Source organism: Musca autumnalis, unplaced genomic scaffold (assembly GCF_047663935.1).
Source record: "Musca autumnalis isolate F117 unplaced genomic scaffold, ASM4766393v1 scaffold_3, whole genome shotgun sequence".
NCBI lineage: Eukaryota > Metazoa > Arthropoda > Insecta > Diptera > Muscidae > Musca > Musca autumnalis.
The window spans coordinates 106,786,942-106,806,212 of record NW_027411866.1 but is presented as its reverse complement, the minus strand read 5'-3'; the positions used below and the strand labels follow the sequence as shown (position 1 = coordinate 106,806,212).

The window sequence follows — 19,271 nt, the reverse complement described above, 5'->3', positions numbered from 1 at the left end:
ATTTCATGAAAATCATTGACATTTCCGCCATTTTGATCTCCAAATTAATGGCGATGACAACTTAATGATAATATCGATAGCAATCGATATTTTAAAACATTATATCGAAAATATCTAAAGTACAGTACACATTGTCAGTTTTGAATGACGATTTTTTGCAATTATCGATAACTGTCCAACCGTCCAGCAACCACAAAATATTCCGTGGTTGCATGATGAATGACAAAAATGAACGGCCACACTAGCATGCAACCGCAAAGCTGTCATTCAAAACTGATCGTGTGTACCCCGCTTTATGTTAGGAATATCGATGGTTTGCCAGCTTATCGTTCGGCCGACGACTGATCTAGTTCATACGCTCTTTTCAATGAATCGTTCTATTGAACTAGTTCGTTTATGAACTATACAACTCTTGTATACTACTACACTTTTATACAACACTGCCGCTAGCTTGACATCGGCATAGATTTGTTGTTTTGCAAAACGTTTTCCGAGACGCGTTCTTTCTACTTTTCCATCCATTTTAATAAATAAAAGAAAATAAATTAACCAAAATGTCTGCTGCTATGCCAATTAATCCAAAACCATTCCTTAATGGTTTAACAGGAAAAGCTGTGATAATCAAACTTAAATGGGGACATGAATATAAAGGTTATCTGGTGTCTGTGGATGGATATATGAACATGCAGTTGGCCAATACTGAGGAACACATTGATGGACAAGTTACAGGTTGTGTATAAGAACTACTATGTATTTGGAAATTTAAATGAACATTTAATCGTTGTTATAGGAAACTTGGGAGAGGTTTTGATACGTTGCAACAACGTCTTGTATATTAAAGGTGTCGATGATGAAGATGAAGAAGGTGAAATGAGAGACTAATAAAGTACAAACCATTTATTATGGTCAATAGTTTATAATGGTAGTACCACTAGTGTTACGTATATATTCATGTATAATATTTTGAATTATAAATTTTAAAATAATTAATTTTGTAATAAATACAAAACCAAAAGACTTAAACATATCTATTTTTGCTTAAAAAGGGTTTTTAAAGAGTTGTTAACTTATAGAATATTGATTCCGTGCCATAAAGAACTCACCCGGTTATGAGAAATGAATAAAGCAATACAATTTCTGATAATGCAGAAACGCTCACAGTGGATGCACTTCACTTAAGAACAGGGTCCAAATACTTTTTGAGTTTACAACAACGACATTTTAAACGCATCTCGAATCAGTTTAGAATATTAATCATATAGTCTTTGATTAACTGATATGAGCCTTGCAAGTTACGGTAATCGTTTTAAAACGAACCGAGTAATATCCCAAAACCTTGTTACTAATTCGAGAAAGAAACGATCTCATTCATAACAAGGTGTAGGGTGCCACCTCTTTATATTATGGCAGTAATCGGTAGTTCAAACATTTAAAAGCCAATCTATTTTATTATTACCACAACCATATTATGATATTGTTGTGGTTTTATATTATTTTTAAATATGTATCGTACAGATTTATTCTCAAGCTGGTACATGGAATGTACGACTAGTCATATTCTTGACATGCTGCTGTTCAAAAGCTAAATCCTATCAGAATAAAATGTCGGGCAAAAACTTTGATGAAGTTATTAAACGTAAATTGGCAAAATTGGAAGAAATACGCCAGGAAAGAAAGCATCTAGAAGCCTTGAAGTCTGCACGCGAAGCTGATAAAGTAAAAATCAAGGAAAAAAGGCCTTCACTGCCTTTAGAATGGTAATATAATATGTATAACAACTAAAAAAAAAATAACTAACGGTCTTTCATTGTAGCGATTTTGATAAACTTTACGAAGAAACATTAAAATCGACATCGGCGATAGTAGATAAACCTAAACTATCTAAATCAAAGTCTGAAGAAATTGAGAAAATTAATTCACCTGTTGATAAAATTATAGAATCTAATAGGTATGGAAATTAAATAGGATGATTATGAATGCCAACTCCTCTTGTAACTATTTTGTCTTTCTGCCGTTTAAACTTAAAGGAGAAAGTCATAAAACCCACGGAGAGTTGATATTCATAATTTGGCTGAAAGAGAAACAAAGTAAAGTCAGTTTTTAAAAATTGTAAATTTTTTTAGTAGCTTTGCTGAAAAACTTTCCAAGTTGACAGTGTTTCATACAGAAATCACGGATATTCCGCCTCGAAAAATATTCACTTCAACCAAATCGACACAAACCAAAAATAGTAATGCTCTTCTGCAACGTCTCGGTACGTATAATTAAATCACTAAATACGTACAGGGCAATCATGAATATTTCACTCGGAATTTTCCATACGGAAAATAATTTTCAAAAGTGAAATTATTTTAAACTTAATATTTTAGAACATTGAAAGCTACTAGAATCACTTAATTATGGAAAATTAGCGCCGAATCGACAAAAGTATTCCTTTTTGGACATAAATATTAAAATAAATAATTGAGAAACTAGGAAAGGGAACAAATTTCGCACGTAGTTTTTATTCATGATTGCCCTGATACATATATGTATGTACATATACACAATCGAACTTCTCTATAACGGATAATTCTCTATAACGAATCGCTTTATAAAACAAAACGCTTTATAATGAATTGTCTCTATAACGTAGTAATTTTTCGTGCCCATCAGCTACTTTGTAGAAAAGTTCGACTACAATTGGAAACTATATAATTTTTATACCCTTCCCATAGTATATTATTTTTTCCCCGTTTGTAGGTAGCACATTCAAATAGTCAAATTGTAGTGACCGAACTATTATCATTTGTAATTTTACATTTGGGAACCTCAATGGTCACAAAATTTCTCCACCACAAATTGTCAACCAGTATTTTTTGGATAAATCGGATACAGCTCCCATGCCACTAAATTTTTCAAACCGCTGTTTTCGCACAAACGCGAGTGATGATTCACTTTCTTCATTGAAATGGAAACGATCCACATAAAACGCGAATTAGTCAGCCATATTTTGAAAAACATTTTTCGCAAATTTTTCATTTTTTGCAGTAGCCATTTCCGCCGTTCTAGTAGATGGATTTTTACGATCTGAGATTCATATGATCCGGATCGTCGAAAAACTAAAATATCGCGGGGTACCAGCACACTCAAAACGATATTGTAAATACTGTACCCAAAAAATAGGTTTTTTAGAAAAAATATATCACTCAATTTTGGCCTTTGGCAGTAGAATACTCTGCTGCTGTGTGGGCTACATACTCAATATACATATCAGATTATGCGAAATCGCGAGTTCTTTAATCCTATAATTGGTTTTTCGAAATATCCGAATGCGCGTCCCAGTTACATAAAAAATACAAAAAACACCTGAAATCCGGCTTCAAAATGTCAGCATCCATAAAAGGTGGATGCAGTGGAAATTTTGGAAAGTGATTCATTAGAAGTGTAATCTTCATTTTGTATTCTCCTACTTTTACTTTGGACAGATGTCCGTCATTTGAATGGTTTTATCAGAAATCGAATAGCAATGTAAAAAACCTGTTTAGCTTCAACGTGTTTTTACCTATGTTTTTTCCTTTACGCGGTCGTAACTACCACGTAAATTAATTTTTTTTGCTAATTTTTTGAGCTTTGTACAAAAACATCTAAATTAATCCAGCAATAGTCATAGTTACTGGTAAACTACAATAGTTCGCGTATTATAATAGTGCAAACCTTGGCTTCATGGAAACTAAAAAATTTTGACTTTTCCTCATATACACGTTCATACGGGCAAAATGTGCCTCATCGAAATAATGGTTTTAGACCCCAAGTATGTTTGGACGAAATGTGTTTCAGACAATTTGGATTTGATTTAGCAATGTCCGTCCGTCTGTCTGGCTGGCTGGTGCGCACGATAACTCTCGAACGGATGAACCGATTCGGTTCAAATTTTGGCTTTCGTAATATTTTGTCCAAACTTAGTTTAAGTTCGAAGATGAGCTATGTCGGTCCACTCCTTCCGGTACCTCCCCCACAAAAGTTCCAAAATGTTCGGAAAATTTGTGCGCACGATAAGTCTTGAAGGGAGTAACCGATTTGATCCATACTTTGCACATCGTGAAATTTTTACCAGACTTAGATGAGGTTCCAATATGGACTCAATCGGCCCATTCATTCGGGTGCCTCTCACACAAAATTTCGCATAAGTTCAGTTTAGGACCTGCTCTCGAATCGCTTTGATTTTTGTTGCAACAACTTGTATTTACTTCCCGCCATACTACGGTACAAGTTTCATCTGGGGTAAGACCATACTTCCTGAGAAAATAGCCTGAAAGTTACAAAAAGCCCCTATGACACCGTGTGGAGCGCAAGATAACTCCCGAACGGATCTGTCGATTCGGTCCAAAATTTGTCCTTCGCAATATTTTATCAAAACATAGTTCAAATTCGAAGATGGGCTATATCGGTCCACTCCTTCAGGAACCTCCCCCACAAAACTTCAAAAATGTTCGGAAAAATTTTGCGCACTATAACTCTTGAAGAGAGTGACCGATGTAATCCATACTTTGCACATCCTAATATATCTAACAGATAAAGATCAGGTTCGAATATGGACTATATTTGTCTACTCCTTCTGGTACCTCTCACACAAAATTTCGGATAAGTTTACTTTAAGACCTGCTCTCGAATCACATTGATTTTTGTTGAAGCGATTTGCATTCGCTACCTCCATTACGACGGTAAAAGTTTTTTCAGGGGCAAGTCCATATTTCTTGGGAAAACAGCCCGAAAGATGTAAAAAAACCGTATGTCACCATATGTGGCGGTCGGAGAGCACGATAACTCTCGAACTGTTCAACCGATACTTCCGGTACTTCTCCCCAATATTTAAAATGTACTAGGACGATTTCGCTTGAATGGGGCAACCAATTTGGTCAAAACTTTGGATCTCCTAATACTATATCAAAATTTAGTTTAACTTCTATAATGGTTCTCCCTAAGGGTACCTGCCCTACAAAAGTTCAACATTTGTGTCTTAGGCAAGTTAATTCCTAATACACATTTTTGTCGGCAAGTTAAAATGTCCAAAAAGAGCCACAAAATTCTGAAGAGACCTTAAATACATTCAATCTGTCCGGAGGCGAAAGTTTCACTTCACATTGGCTGAGGGTATATATCTGTCGGCAAAGCCGACTGACACTTTTTTACTTGTTTATATTAAATTTTACATTTGAATTTTGGATTTGTTTTCTCATTTATAATATCAGTAATAAGAAGTATTGAAGATAGTGTGGTCGAAAAGAGTGCATGAACACAGCTATTGTAAATAATAACACATATCGATAACACTTTGATAACGATAAATGTACATATATTTGTAATCGATTAGTTTGTAAGCATTAGTGTAGAGACATGATTGTGAAATAAATGAGACGGCGCACTCAGTTCGTGTGTAGCAGTCAAAGAGATAAGTCGACTATAACTTCAGGTGTGACAAGAACCACGCAACAACGCAAATTGTGAAATTGTGAAATTCAAGCCAACCGACGAACAGAGTGTACTACGCATTAACTGAAAAAGAAAATTATACATGTTTTATATGGTTTTCTAACTAAAAGCATAAAATAAATTTGTGCAAATAAAAACTGAAGAACTGATTGAACTGAGGTTAAAATCAAAAGAACAAAAAACTAAACTAAAGTGATTTTCGTTCAACAAAGGTTAACTAAAATTAATAAAAGTTAACAGAAGCTGAAATTAGAGAACATAAAATCAACTTTAAAGTGAATTTGGTCAACAAAAAATCTATAAAATGGATCAATTGAAAGCCCATTTAAAGCAAATGGGGGTGAGTTTTCCAGAAACAGCATCTGCCCAGCAACTACGCAGTTTGCTGGCAGAGGAGATTGCGGCGAGCACACTACAACATACAAACGGCCAAGTACAGCCGTTACAACAACAAGATTTGGTGTACGTGACTGGCGAGCAAGCCCAAACAGACAAGCAGCAACAACAACAGGCCAACGTGGCAAACAGCGAGCAAGCACAAACAGACATGCAGCAACAAAGTTTGGCGGACGTGCCAAACAGCAAGCAAGCCCAAGCACAGCCACAACAACAACAACAACGGTCTATGAGTACAATGCAAAGAGGCGATACTGTGAATAAAGAAAAAGAGTTAGAAAGCAGACTACGCGCCTTGCAGTTGGAAAAAGAAATTGATAGGATGGAAACCCAAAACGATAAGAAAAGTTTGATGGCGTTTGCAGAAATTGAGGGGGCCCTCCCCAAATTTACAGGCGACGATGACCATGATGTAACGAAATGGGTCGATGAATTTGAGCGGGTGACCAATGTTGTGGGCTGTGCTGAAGCCGAAAAATTCATTTATGCACGCCGGTTGCTGGATGGCAGTGCAAAACTGTTCATGCGTAGTGCAAAGGCCGAGAGCTGGGTGGCCTTGAAGAAAGAATTGTGTGCGGAGTTCCACAAAGAGGTAGGCGCCAAGGAAATTTTGCGTAAGTTGGGCAACCGCAAGTGGAAGAAAGGCCAGGAAAGTTTGCACAGATACACCTTGGAAATGCAAGAATTAAGTGAGGGTGCGCCAATCACACAGGCAGAGCTGGTGGAGTTCATAACTGAGGGCATGCAAGACAAGTCGATGGCAGCCTTGGTTTTCCTGAATGCAACAACAGTAGCGGACTTCAAGAAGTTGATCCCGAAGTACGAGAAAATGGTTGCTGAGAGGGCCCAAAAGCAAGTCAAGTTTACAGCGGTGGAAACAGTGATGCCAGAGATCCGTTGCTTCAATTGCCAAGGTATTGGCCACTATTCAAATGTGTGCAAGAAGCCCCAGAGACCAATGCGGGCATGTTTTAAGTGTGGTCGGACGGGCCACTTCAGAATGAATTGCCCACTCCGGGCGGTAGCAGCGGCAGCAGAAGAAGACGAATTGGACTGGAATGTACAGGTAAGAGTAGCTTTGGGTCCAAATCCGTTCAGGTCTAAATTTTGTTTCATCTCTTCTCTGATCGATACCGGTAGCCCATGTAGCTTTATTAATCGGTCGGTCATTAGGTCCCTGTGTCCCGATTATAGGTCAACAGAAGGAACAGTGTCTCAACTACGAGGGTTAAGCGGAGAAAAATTGAAAGTGTACGGGAAAGTGGAAGCAACTGTAGATTTTAATAATAGGATAAGAAAAGTTACTTTTAATGTATTAGAAGATAAGGCTCCTTGTACGCTAGTACTGGGAAGAGATTTTATTAAACTATTTTCGATTGCTTTGTGTGTAAAAGGGGGACCGGACCCCAATGAATCATGTACATCCGGCCTGAATTTTATTAATTTGCTTTTGAATACAAACCCAAATCATGAATTGAAAAAAGGGTTAATAAAACCAATTAAAACAAAACAAAAGTTGTGTGATGCTCTTAATGAGGTCAACGTGAAGGTGGGTAAGGAAAGAATTGGGAAGGAGAAAAAATTTAATCCCGAGAGGGAAGTGGGTTTACGGGAAGAGGTACGAGGGAAGGGTACGGTAAGTGAAGTACGGAAGGAAGAGAGAAAGGTGAGAAAAAACATAAACGGTTTACAAGTAGTGCGTATGGAAAATGGTAAAGAAGGAAAGGTAAATAAAAGTGTGAATGATTTAAAAGAAATATGTGTGAATATTGAGCAGAAGGGGATAAAAGAAAATTTAAATGATTTGCAGATGGTTTGTGCGGATGTTGAGAATGAGGAAGAAGGGTGGGATATTAACCCACAGCTGAGTAGGTATGAAAGAGAAAATATGAGGAAGATAATTAAAGAGAATTATTTTGAAAAAATGGAAAGAGAACCAAAAACCTCAGACTTTAGGGCTTCTATCTTAGTGAATTCGGGGAATACAACACATTGTTCGCCAAGACGGCTGTCCTTCGCAGAAAAGCAAGAGGTGGGGAAAATTATAGCAGACCTTTTGGGAAAAGGAATTATACGCCCAAGCAACTCCCCTTATGCATCCCCAATAGTGTTGACAAAAAAGAAAAGTGGGGAAACTAGGATGTGCGTCGATTATAGGGCATTAAACAAAAACATAGTGCGGGATAATTACCCCCTACCCCTAATTGAGGATTGCTTGGAGTATTTAGGCGGAAAGTCGTGGTTTACTATTATGGATTTAAAGTCAGGTTTCTACCATGTTAGGTTGGATGAAGATTCTATTAAGTATACGTCTTTCGTAGTGCCAAATGGTCAATACGAATTTTTGAGATTGCCATTTGGGTTGAAGAATGGACCAGCTGTGTTCCAAAGGTTTATTGCAGGAATTTTCCACGACTTTTTGGAGAAGAATGAGATGGTCATCTACATGGATGACATTGTGATAGCTTCGCGAACTTTAAGAGAACATGTGGAACTATTGGGAAGAGTAATGGACCGATTGGCCTCTTATGGACTAAAGTTGAAAATCCAAAAGTGTAAATTTGCGTATACCCAGATTGAATATTTGGGATATAAGGTTTCTCGTAAGGGCATTGAGCCATCAGATGGTCATGTGGAGGCAATAAAAAATTACCCAATGCCGAAAAACATTAGGGAGGTGCAGGCATTTTTGGGATTGTGCTCTTATTTCCGAAAATTTGTGAAGGGATTTTCTTTGATAGCGAAGCCGTTGTATGAATTGACGAAGGATGGGGTCAAATTCCAAATTTCAGACGAATGCAGGGAGGCATTCGAAACATTGAAACAACATTTAACATCTAGTCCAGTGCTGGCGATATATAGCCCAAATAGAGAAACAGAACTGCACTGTGACGCAAGTGCGTCGGGATTTGGGTCGGTTTTAATGCAGAAGCAAGACGATGGCGTGTTACATCCGGTGGCTTACTTTTCTAAGAGAACCACGGATGCTGAATCGAGGTACCACAGTTTTGAGTTGGAAACATTAGCCATTATTTATTCTCTCAAAAGATTTAGGGCATATTTGGAGGGAATAAAGTTCAAAATATTAACGGATTGCAATTCACTCACTCTGACCTTAGCTAAAAGAAATATTAACAGCCGAATAGCGAGGTGGGCATTGGAGTTAGAAAACTATAGTTATGTTATCGGACACAGACCAGGGACAAAGATGGGTCATGTAGATGCACTATCCAGAGTACACCAAGATAATGACAAAGTAGTGGCGACTATAGAGATAGAAGACATAGATTTTCAACTATGTGCAGCCCAGTCGAGGGACAAAGAAATAGCAGAATTGAAAGCGAAATTGGAACAAGGTGAAGTAAACGGATATGACATGGTGAACGGTGTAGTGTACAAGAAGATGAATGAAGGTTTGAGATTTTTCGTTCCCAAAGATATGGAAGTAGAGGTAATTAGAAACATACATGAAAGCGTAGGCCATATGGGGGTTGATAAATGTTATCTAAAAATGAGAGAACACTACTGGTTTCCGAATATGAAGGAAAAGATAGATCAATTTAAAAAGACTTGTATAAAATGTCTTATGTATTCCGCACCCCATCGACCAAATGCGAGAGCACTACACAACATTCCAAAAGAACCTAAGCCATTCCACACGATTCATTTGGATCATCTGGGACCCTTGCCATCGTTACAGAATAAAAGGAAGCACATTTTGGTAGTTATTGATGCATTTACGAAGTTTGTTAGGCTGTATCCCGTTTTGACAACAAGTACTAAAGAGGTTAATGCGGCTTTGATGAAATATTTCGATTATTATAGTAGGCCGGTACGGTGCATTACGGATAGGGGAAGTTGTTTCACCTCAAAGGAGTTTGAAGATTTTCTCAAGGAGAAAAACATTGACCACGTAAAGGTTGCTGTCCACTCGCCCCAGGCTAATGGTCAGGTCGAGCGAGTGAACAGGACCTTGGTGGGAATGTTGGCTAAACTTAGTGAGCCAGTAGCACATGCCGATTGGGTGAAACAGCTTAGCAAAATAGAGTTTGCTTTCAATAATACGGTGAATAGGTCCATAGGTGATACCCCAAGCAGAGTTTTATTCGGAGTTAATCAAAGAGGGGAGATAGTGGATAAATTGTCTGAGTACCTAGAGGAGAACCTTTCGGGCCCGGGGGGGGGTATCAAGGAGATCAGAGACAAAGCTGAGGTAGCTATTGCGAGGGCGCAAAAATACAGTGAAAAGAGATCGGAAGAGAAGGGCATTAAGGTTAATTCTTTTAAAGCGGGTGACTTCGTGGTGATAAAGAATGTGGACACCACAGTGGGGGTAAATAAAAAATTGATCCCGAAGTTCAAGGGACCCTATGTGGTGCATAAGGTGTTGCCACATGATCGGTATGTGGTCAGAGATATAGAGAATTGCCAGATCACTCAAATACCCTATGACGGTGTGATCGAGGCCTGCAATATGCGATTATGGAAAACGGATGACCCCGGTAACGGGACCCAGGGCTGCTCTGCCTAGTAATGTATATAATAGTAGTTAATTGTACATAGTAGTAGATTAAGTAGCATAAGTATGTAGTCCCTAGTTTAAGTATACTTTACCTTCATTGAGTTAAAACTTAACCCCGTGTGACCGGGGCGGTCACAATTATCAGGTTGGCCGAGCTGTGGTCGAAAAGAGTGCATGAACACAGCTATTGTAAATAATAACACATATCGATAACACTTTGATAACGATAAATGTACATATATTTGTAATCGATTAGTTTGTAAGCATTAGTGTAGAGACATGATTGTGAAATAAATGAGACGGCGCACTCAGTTCGTGTGTAGCAGTCAAAGAGATAAGTCGACTATAATAGTGAAGACTTCCAAGATGATGAAATATCAGTAGGCGGCTTTGATTCGAAGTTACCAGCGGGATGTATGTCACCTGGTTTACCAAAGATTGAATTTGTTATGCCAGCCATATCGCGTTTAGAAAGTATTGTAGAAGAACGTAGTCAAGGTAAGTGTTGTAATAAATTCATCCAAACATCTCTTCGGCCCTATTCTATGTTTCTAGGTTTTCTCAAGATATTGGAGAACTATAGAAGTTAACCCGATTTTTTGTTTCTATTTTCTTTCTTAGTTAAAGAAATGTCCGAAGATGAAAAACTTGCCTTTCTTTCGAATACCAATTTTGAAAATGCCTTGAAGCGCATTGGTAGTGTGGTCGAAAATATTGTATCCAAGAATATTGATGTAACCAAGGACTATACACGAGGAAAAGATTTCGAGGATGACATAGATGAAAGATCACGTGCACAAGTTGCATTAAATCGAATATTCGATAATCATATGTCAACAAATCGATGCATTACGGATGTGGATTGGTCGCCATTTTTCACAGATCTCATTGTGGCATCGTATCATTCAAATGTGGTAAAGCACATAACATAAAGCTAACGAAATAAGCATAAATTGAATACTCTCCCTCTGAAATTTACTCCAAAGTTAGATTATTTATTCCTGATTCCTGCCTATAACTCTATAAGTATGGTTTTTATATTTTTGTTATTCATCCAAACATACCAGTCATAAAAATTTCAGAATTTTCCGTTAGCTGGGAGAGCATTCAATTTGATTCTCCAAATATGTAATATATTGTAATAAGGTATGTTTTACATCCCCTTTAGGATGAACCCCTGGCCCCAGAGGGTGTGGCTTTAGTATGGAACACAACATTTGACAAATCCTCTCCAGAATCAATAATGCATTGCTCTAGTGCCATTATGTCAATACGCTTTGCAGAATCCAATCCAAATATAATTATTGGTGGAACTTATTCGGGACAAATTGTTCTATGGGATACACGTTCACCAAAACCAATTCCTGTACAATCAACTAAAATCAACTGTGGTGCCCATGTCCAACCGATTCGTTGTCTAAACATCAAGTCCGATAGTATTTTTTCAATTTCTTCAGATGGCCGTTTGTGTACATGGAACATAGATATGTTGCACAAACCAATTGATATTTTTACATTGGAAGCCGAAAAGAAACGTCCGATTTCTGTTACATGTATGACATTTATGACAGAAGCGTATGATAAATTTCTTGTTGGCAGTGAAGATGGTTGCGTTTATAAAGGTAAAGAATATACATAGGTGGCAATCTGCAAAGTAAATATTGGAATACTGTTCGTTTAGAATTATAATATTACTTTATAGTACGTTTGCATATAACCGGATTTAATAAACCCACTGGGTTTCGAATGGCTATTCGCGTATATGTCAAAATAAACCACTAGGTTTCAAATGTCAATTCGCGTAGATGTCAAATGAAATGAAATATGCTACAAACCATATATCCCAATCACGGATACCATACATGTATATCCATTAATGTGATTCTATTAATACTTTCAGCTAATCGTTTAGACGTTAATCCTGCTATCAAAGCCATACATGAACAACATGATGCTCCAATCACAGGCATATCCAAATCCTTTTCACCAGCAACAGAATTCAATCATTTATTTTTAACATCATCCATTGATTCGACCATCAAATTATGGTCATTACACGATAAAAAACCGCTACATACCATTTCTGGTAATAACAATTACGATTATATTATGGATATAGCTTGGTCTCCAACAAATCCAGCTTTATTTGCCACTGTTAATGAAAATGCTCATTTCGATATATGGAATATAAATATGAATACTGAAGAACCTGTTGTATCTACAATTGTTGAAGGACAACCAGCTCTTAACCGAATTTCATGGATATCTAATGGTGGTGGTAGACAAATTGCAGTTGGTGATTTAGATGGAAAATTGCATCTATATGATGTAGATGAAAAATTAACGCAACCCGAACATGATGCAAATTCTCTGCTATGTGAAACATTGGATATGTTAAGACAAAATAGTTTAATAAATAACCAACAAATCTGAAATATTTGAAATATTACACAGGGGCTGGATTCTAGTTCTATGAACATTTGAAATTAAAAATATTTCCTTTATATACATTGTATATACATATACAGTGAGTCAATTAAGTATTTTGCCTCTTTAGAAAATTGAAAAAATATAAATAAATTCGTTTAAAATCATCAAATTAGTGGTCAGAAAGTCGAATAATTCTATGTAATATGTTTGTGGATATTTTAGTATCCAATACCTGCAAGAACCGCTGCGAAAGGCTTAATGGTCTTCAAGATATTGGCAAAAATCTATAACAACACAAAATATTTTACCTCAAAAAAGTATTTTGCCTTTTACATATTTTTTGAGAAAAAGACATTTTTGTTACCCGCTAAAGATTTTTATAGTAACCGTTGGAGATTATCACATTATACAACTGTTTCGGCACCAGTTCCACCACCTTGCGACATATTTTCGCGGTTATTTTCTCCAATTTTCCTACATTAATTTCTTTGACAATATGTTTTATTAATTTTGGTCATTACCGACATTAATCTCTAAGAAAATCAGTGAAAAATGATTCGCCGCTACATTCAAATCCTAACAAAAGCGTAAAAAATAAATAAAAAGCTAAGATGCATCGCAAATAGTGAAAGAAATTACAGTTTGGAACTATGAAAATCAAGAACAGAGGCAAAAAATTATTTAAAAAATCGCGAAGATCATTCCTGACCGCTTCCAAAAATTAATCGTGTCTTCAATATCAATCTGGGAACCAATGTCTTGGATGAAGTATCCAGACAGGAGTCGAGTATCTGAACAAGGTCCTCAACCCCTATCGTTATCCACTCAATAGTTTCCGAAGCCTGGAAAATAGGCAGGATGGTCCTGTTACTAAAACCTGTGGCTTCATTGGCGATCTTACTTTTTCACAAATAGCAAAGATTCTTGAGGAGTTACTCCTCCCCAGCATCAGAGCCTGTTATCCAGTTGCGGACCACACATATTAGCCGAGGTCTCAACCGGAACAGACCGTGCCACAGAACAGTCATGGTAGCTAGCATTGGACCCGACTAAAGCGTTTTATACGTTCAGTAATGCTAATGTCGGGAAACCAATAATAAGTGACTGCGGAAATGAAGCTGCCACTGAATGTATTAACCACATACAACGCGAAAGGTAAGTCGGTCTGTGGTAAGCTATTCATGCCCATGTAAGTGATACGCAATACTGTTGCTAGAATGCAGCGCTGGGAACACGGTCTCTCCTTATGGCTTCAGTGGACCATTTACATGAGGAAACTATGATCTTGCCGGTGCATCGGTGCGTCGGCAAAACAGTAAATTGTCGATGCAGTATCTACTTAGGTGCTATAGGCAGAAACATCTAAATCACCATCTAATGGATGGGGTGGGGGTACCCAGACATGTCAGCAAAGATCTTCGCAACAGCAACATTTGGGATGTAGGTAAAGGAACCTGTTGATCTCTTATAATTGGTCTGTTCCTTTACTTTAGAAAATTGTAAAACCGGCAATAGTAGTAAAAGTCGTAAACTGCTCCCATATGAATTGTATGGTGTCAAAAGTAAAGGAACGCTTTTCGAGTAAAAAGTGGTAAAACTTGAGGATTCTTGCACGTAAAGGAACAGAGGTAATGGATATGCCGGACTGTGACAAACTCTGCAAAGCTAGGTATTCCTTGAATGGAATGAAGGAACAAATTGACTAATCTCCCTGCTGCCAAAAAAGTCAGAATTTTTTATAAATTGTAAATTTTTTCTAAGTAGCCGGACTTTGGTCGGGGATTTAAGACTTTTTCCTATGGACAGGAGCAAATGTCGAGCACAGGAACAAAATTTTCTTTTAAATTGCAATTTTTCAAGTAGCAGGCTTTTACACAAAGGAATTTTCGGAACTTCAGAGGCCCATATGTCGGTAAGTATGGACTTCCCCCTAACGAACTTTATATTTTTGTAATCAGGACGAAACGATATACCTGTGTTAAAAATTTCAGATTTTTCCCGCCAGCTGGGAGAATAATACATTTATGCCGAAATGCAGCACAATGGAGAAGAGTTCAGTCCAGAAATGCAAATTGGATGACACTGTGGTAAGCAATGGAAGACGATTTACATATGTCGCATAGGCGAGTAGTTTCGACAGCAAGACACCAGCATTCGTTGCATTCGTTACAAATAAAATGTGGACTTACCTACTCCCAAAGTTGTGAGTTTTTAATCAAAATGTGAATGATAGATTTGAATATTTGCTATAAACCGTGGACCAGCAAAACTCGTTCACTAAACACGTTTCCAATTCGATTTCAACCATAATAAGAGAAATAACAAGCAGAAATGTACAAGTTCTGTTTGGACGATACAAGTCAAACTGAATTTGCAACGGCAATCTAGTTCATTCCTTGTAGGGTTACCATGTATTAAAAAAACAACAATTATGAGCAGGGATGTCAACTGTTCTGAGGTAAAAATCGCTACACTGAACGATTCATTAATGTCATGTTCACACGAGCGTTTCAATTACGTTGTTCGCCTGTCAAACGACGTACACCAATTAACCCGTTTCCACGACACCATTCGTAATTAACAGAAACATAAACAAAATTTCCTTCATTTCTGATTCCTTTTTTTCACAAAAAATTTAACCGAAAACACATAAAATATACATTAAATGAATAGGAAAAGCAATAGACTTTCGATCAAATGTATCTTCTAAATTTAACAACACACATTTCATTCATTTTTCCCATAAATTCTGAATACTTTTGTATTTTCAATATATTTTTATATGTTTCTATTTTCAAAAATATAGAGAGAGAGACATGTCAAAACAATGTTTGTGTATACCGACTTTCAGTTATTTGTTTTCTTTCTGTTTCTGATTTTTTACGCGATTTTGAACTAATGGACAAGAAATGTGTGTGGAATTAAGAAGGAAACACAACCATCTTCCTTCTGCATCTATATAAAATGTTAAGTTCATTAATTTTCATTCATCTATTTCCTTTTTCTACAAATTTTTGTGTTTTCAACTAATTTTTCAATTTTGAATTTATACATGTCATAATTAATTTTTTCGATGAATTCTCTCATTTGTTGGTGATGGGACATATCTATTCGTCATTCAGAAAGTATTTCTAATCGAACAACGTAGAAAAATCGTCGTTCGTTCATAGAATTTTGTGTGAGGAAATAAGTAATTTATTCGTAGTTATGGGTCGAACAACGAATAGAGAACGAACGACGTACCGTGGAAACGGGCTATAAAAAGAGCGTATGAATTGGTTCAGTCGATATAGTTCACTATAGCTCAATAGTTCACTGAACTACAATCAGACGAACGATTCACAATCTAGTTCAGCATGTCGTTCACAAATGCATAAAGTGACGCCGTCGTCTGTGTTAACTGATGTCTTCGTAATGTGATGAGTTTTGTTCCTTTACTTTTTTAATGGTAAGGGTGGTAAAAGAGAAAAGTGTCAAAATTGCTCTCTCATGAACATTTTTACCAGAAAAGTAAAGGAACGGAAAAATGGTAGGTCTGGCAGCAATGTCGAAAAGAAACATAAAAAAATCAATTTTCGTCTTTTATTTCACAGTTTTTAATTTAGTTTTATCAGCGTTCGACTTTTTCTTCTGTTTTCTTTTTCATTGTGAAATAATCGTCAAACAAAAGTCGAAAAATCAGTTCTGCCATTTTTTACCTTCAGAAATTTTGCTGGTAGCCTGTGGTAGAAGATAAAGCCATTTTCGCTCTCTCTCCACTCTCACTCTCTTAAAAATTGCTTCCAGTTTTGTCACTTTTCGGGGTTTTTTTTCCGAATGATATATCTTTTTCTCAAAAAATATACATATGTCCCTAATGTACATCGAAATAGAAATAAATGTATAAAATGTCATATGAAATTTGACACTAACGTTACAACCCAGTTCAGTCAGCTGTGTATTGCTGCTACCTTTTCTTATTCTACCATGACGTTTTGTTTTAAATTAATACCAACTTATTTTTTCTTTATGAATGGAATAAAAATATCTAAATATAATACTTTTCTTCTGGAGCAGTTAAGGCCAGAACAGAATCAATCGTCGCTTGCTTTGCTTGCTTCCCAAATGTCAAATCATAAAGGAATGCCAGAGCCTCCTAAAGGGGAACGCAGGCGGATTTGCAAAGAGACTTTGGCATTCCTTTATAATTTGACATTTGGGAAGCAAGCAAAGCAAGCGACGATTGATTCTGTTCTGAAAAAAAACTGTGGTAACACTGAAACAGTCTGGACGTATTGTTTTCGAGCGGAAAAAAAATCAAACTTCAAATTAAAATTTTACTGGTAAATTTTAACTGTGTAGGCATCAAAAGTGCATTTTCGTGCATGAATGATGCCTTCATCTTTGCCTGATATGGATTTTGATGTGGCAGAAGAGGTGGCGTCAACTTCCATCAACAATGATTCTGTTGCTGGTAAAGCAACAACAAAGCCCAACAACATTAGCAACGCAAATGATCGAAAGAGACTTCGCATTGATAATGAGATCTCACCACTAAACATTGACCTTTCCCAACTAAAGGAAAAACTATCAAACCTTGATCCAAAAGATCATAATAGATTTGGCATTCTCAGTGTTCTAGCGGATGTCAACATTCAATGTCCCCCTGTTACGAAGGAAACACAAACACCAAGTAAAAACAAAAACGAGTCAGAACCAAAAACAAAATGGTGCCCACCCATTTTTGTCTACAACGTTGACATGAAGACACTTGTTAACACACTCAAAGAAACTATCCCCGAAGGCGGGCTTAGAGTCGTAAATGTTAATAAAAACAAAAGTAAACTATACTTTGCGGACATCAAAGTACATTATTCTATGATGGCTATTTTGAGGGAAAAAGGAATCCACTCGTATTCATTCACTCCAAAAGAAATGAAACAGATTGGCCTAGTTCTAAGGGGCCTGTACTCTTACAATAACCCGGATGAGGTTAAAGCTGAGTTGGACTATCTGGTGCCAAACACTGTGGCAACTGTAACGAAATTTACAACACCTGCTTCTACAAAAAGGGGTACCGATACTGGCTTGTTTTTAGTATCGCTACTGCCAGGCAAGAAATTAGGGGATATTTCCCATATTCATAATATATTGTGCCAAGATGTCTTTTGGGAAAAACCCAAAAGAAAAGATAGCGATATTCAATGTCATCGATGTCAGCGGTGGGGCCATATCTCCCGCAACTGCAACTCAAAATTTAATTGCGTCAAATGTGACAAACTGCATGAACCTGGAAATTGTCAGAGAGTACGATCAGACTCTACAGAACCCTTCTGCACAAATTGTAAGACATTTGGGCATCCAGCCAATTTTAAGGGCTGCCCAGTCTATAAAAAATACATTGCAGCTAAACAAAGTACAAAGGCTAAAATGCAAAATGAAAAAGTCATCGCCATCAAAAATGTTAACAAAGCTGTTAATATGTCGTTGGTATCACCCAACAAATCATTCTCAAGCCATTTCAAAGCTACAAATTCCAACAAACCATCGATTGTGGACGAATTCCTTCAGCTAGCTAACTACTTCTTAGAACCAGAGGAGTTGACATTGGAGCAAGAAATTTCAAAGTTTCTTAATAATTTTAAAAATATGGAGAAAGCAAAAGCTAAGGCAGAGTTCTTACGGATTCTGAACAAAGTAAGACTTCAATATGGACCATAAAATCTTAAATTTATTAACATTCAATGTCAGGTCATTAAACGATACGAGTAGACAAATTGATCTGCAAAGAACGCTTTTTCACAATAACATCGATGTGGGTTTCGTACAAGAATGTCACCTGCGGAGGAATAGACGTATTAAAATTGAGGGTTATAATATAGTAACGGATCACTCACCCCTTGGCGTAGCCATTCTCATAAAAAGCTGCATACAGTATACAAAATTAGTGGTCAATGGTATTGGTTTAAACACCTGTATTATACAGGTCGAGTCAGTGCAGAATAATAGTCGGAGGAGAATTGCTTTGGGCTCTATTTATATCCCATGTAATTATCCACCACAGCGGCTCGAGTCTGATCTGGATAAAGTCCTCCAAGCTTGTGCGAATCTCGATGGTTTCATTCTTGGAGGTGATTTAAACTCGAGGAGTCCAAGTTGGGGAGACTCTTTGGAAAACTCCAATGGAAGAATCTTAAAGTCATGGCTGCAAACCAATATTTTGGATGTAATCCGTATTTGTGATGTGTCTCCTTCATTTCCAAATGGTCCTTCATATCTAGACCATTTTTTAATTAGCCCAAAATTGGTCGACTTCGCAACTAGGAATTATTCTATTTCATCCTTGTCTACGTTTTCGGATCATTTCCCGCTGAAAATGAAAATAAAACTTGAATGCAGTGACCTGGTACTGAATACTCCACAAACCTTCATAAGCTATAAATATACCAACTGGGAAAACTTTCAAGAGGAT

At 37.1% G+C, this 19,271-nt stretch overlaps 3 protein-coding genes and 1 long non-coding RNA gene across 6 annotated transcripts; 3 read left to right on the top strand and 1 right to left on the bottom strand.

Moving 5' to 3' along the window:
• The first annotated feature begins 417 nt into the window (after positions 1–417).
• On the top strand, positions 418–1,023 carry SmF (small ribonucleoprotein particle protein SmF). Its single transcript, XM_073973489.1, has 2 exons — positions 418–729; positions 791–1,023. The coding sequence occupies exons 1-2, from the start codon at positions 555–557 to the stop codon at positions 880–882; spliced, it is 267 nt and encodes an 88-aa protein (XP_073829590.1). The 5' UTR covers positions 418–554; the 3' UTR covers positions 883–1,023.
• Positions 1,024–1,549: 526 nt separating this feature from the next.
• Positions 1,550–12,825, top strand: LOC141397340 (cytoplasmic dynein 1 intermediate chain-like). 3 transcript variants are annotated; one of them, XM_073973485.1, is made up of 8 exons: positions 1,550–1,757; positions 1,814–1,948; positions 2,127–2,254; positions 5,232–5,255; positions 10,745–10,888; positions 11,012–11,304; positions 11,559–12,012; positions 12,291–12,825. In XM_073973485.1, exons 1-8 carry the CDS (start codon positions 1,603–1,605, stop codon positions 12,821–12,823), a joined length of 1,866 nt encoding a protein of 621 aa, XP_073829586.1. In that variant the 5' UTR covers positions 1,550–1,602; the 3' UTR covers positions 12,824–12,825. The 3 variants fall into 3 exon arrangements, with proteins under 3 accessions (XP_073829586.1, XP_073829585.1, XP_073829587.1); XM_073973484.1 differs by having other exon boundaries at positions 2,124–2,254; XM_073973486.1 differs by lacking the exons at positions 5,232–5,255; positions 10,745–10,888 and having other exon boundaries at positions 2,124–2,254.
• Positions 5,266–7,430, top strand: LOC141397342 (uncharacterized). Its single transcript, XM_073973487.1, has 2 exons — positions 5,266–6,934; positions 7,009–7,430. Exons 1-2 carry the CDS (start codon positions 5,777–5,779, stop codon positions 7,015–7,017), a joined length of 1,167 nt encoding a protein of 388 aa, XP_073829588.1. The 5' UTR covers positions 5,266–5,776; the 3' UTR covers positions 7,018–7,430.
• A 5,691-nt stretch (positions 12,826–18,516) lies between the features above and the next one.
• LOC141399859 (uncharacterized) lies at positions 18,517–19,259 on the bottom strand. The gene is made up of 3 exons (XR_012412000.1): positions 19,226–19,259; positions 18,697–19,169; positions 18,517–18,638 (listed from the first exon to the last, which is right to left on the bottom strand). It is a non-coding gene; the product is annotated as an uncharacterized lncRNA (long non-coding RNA).
• Positions 19,260–19,271: the final 12 nt, after the last annotated feature.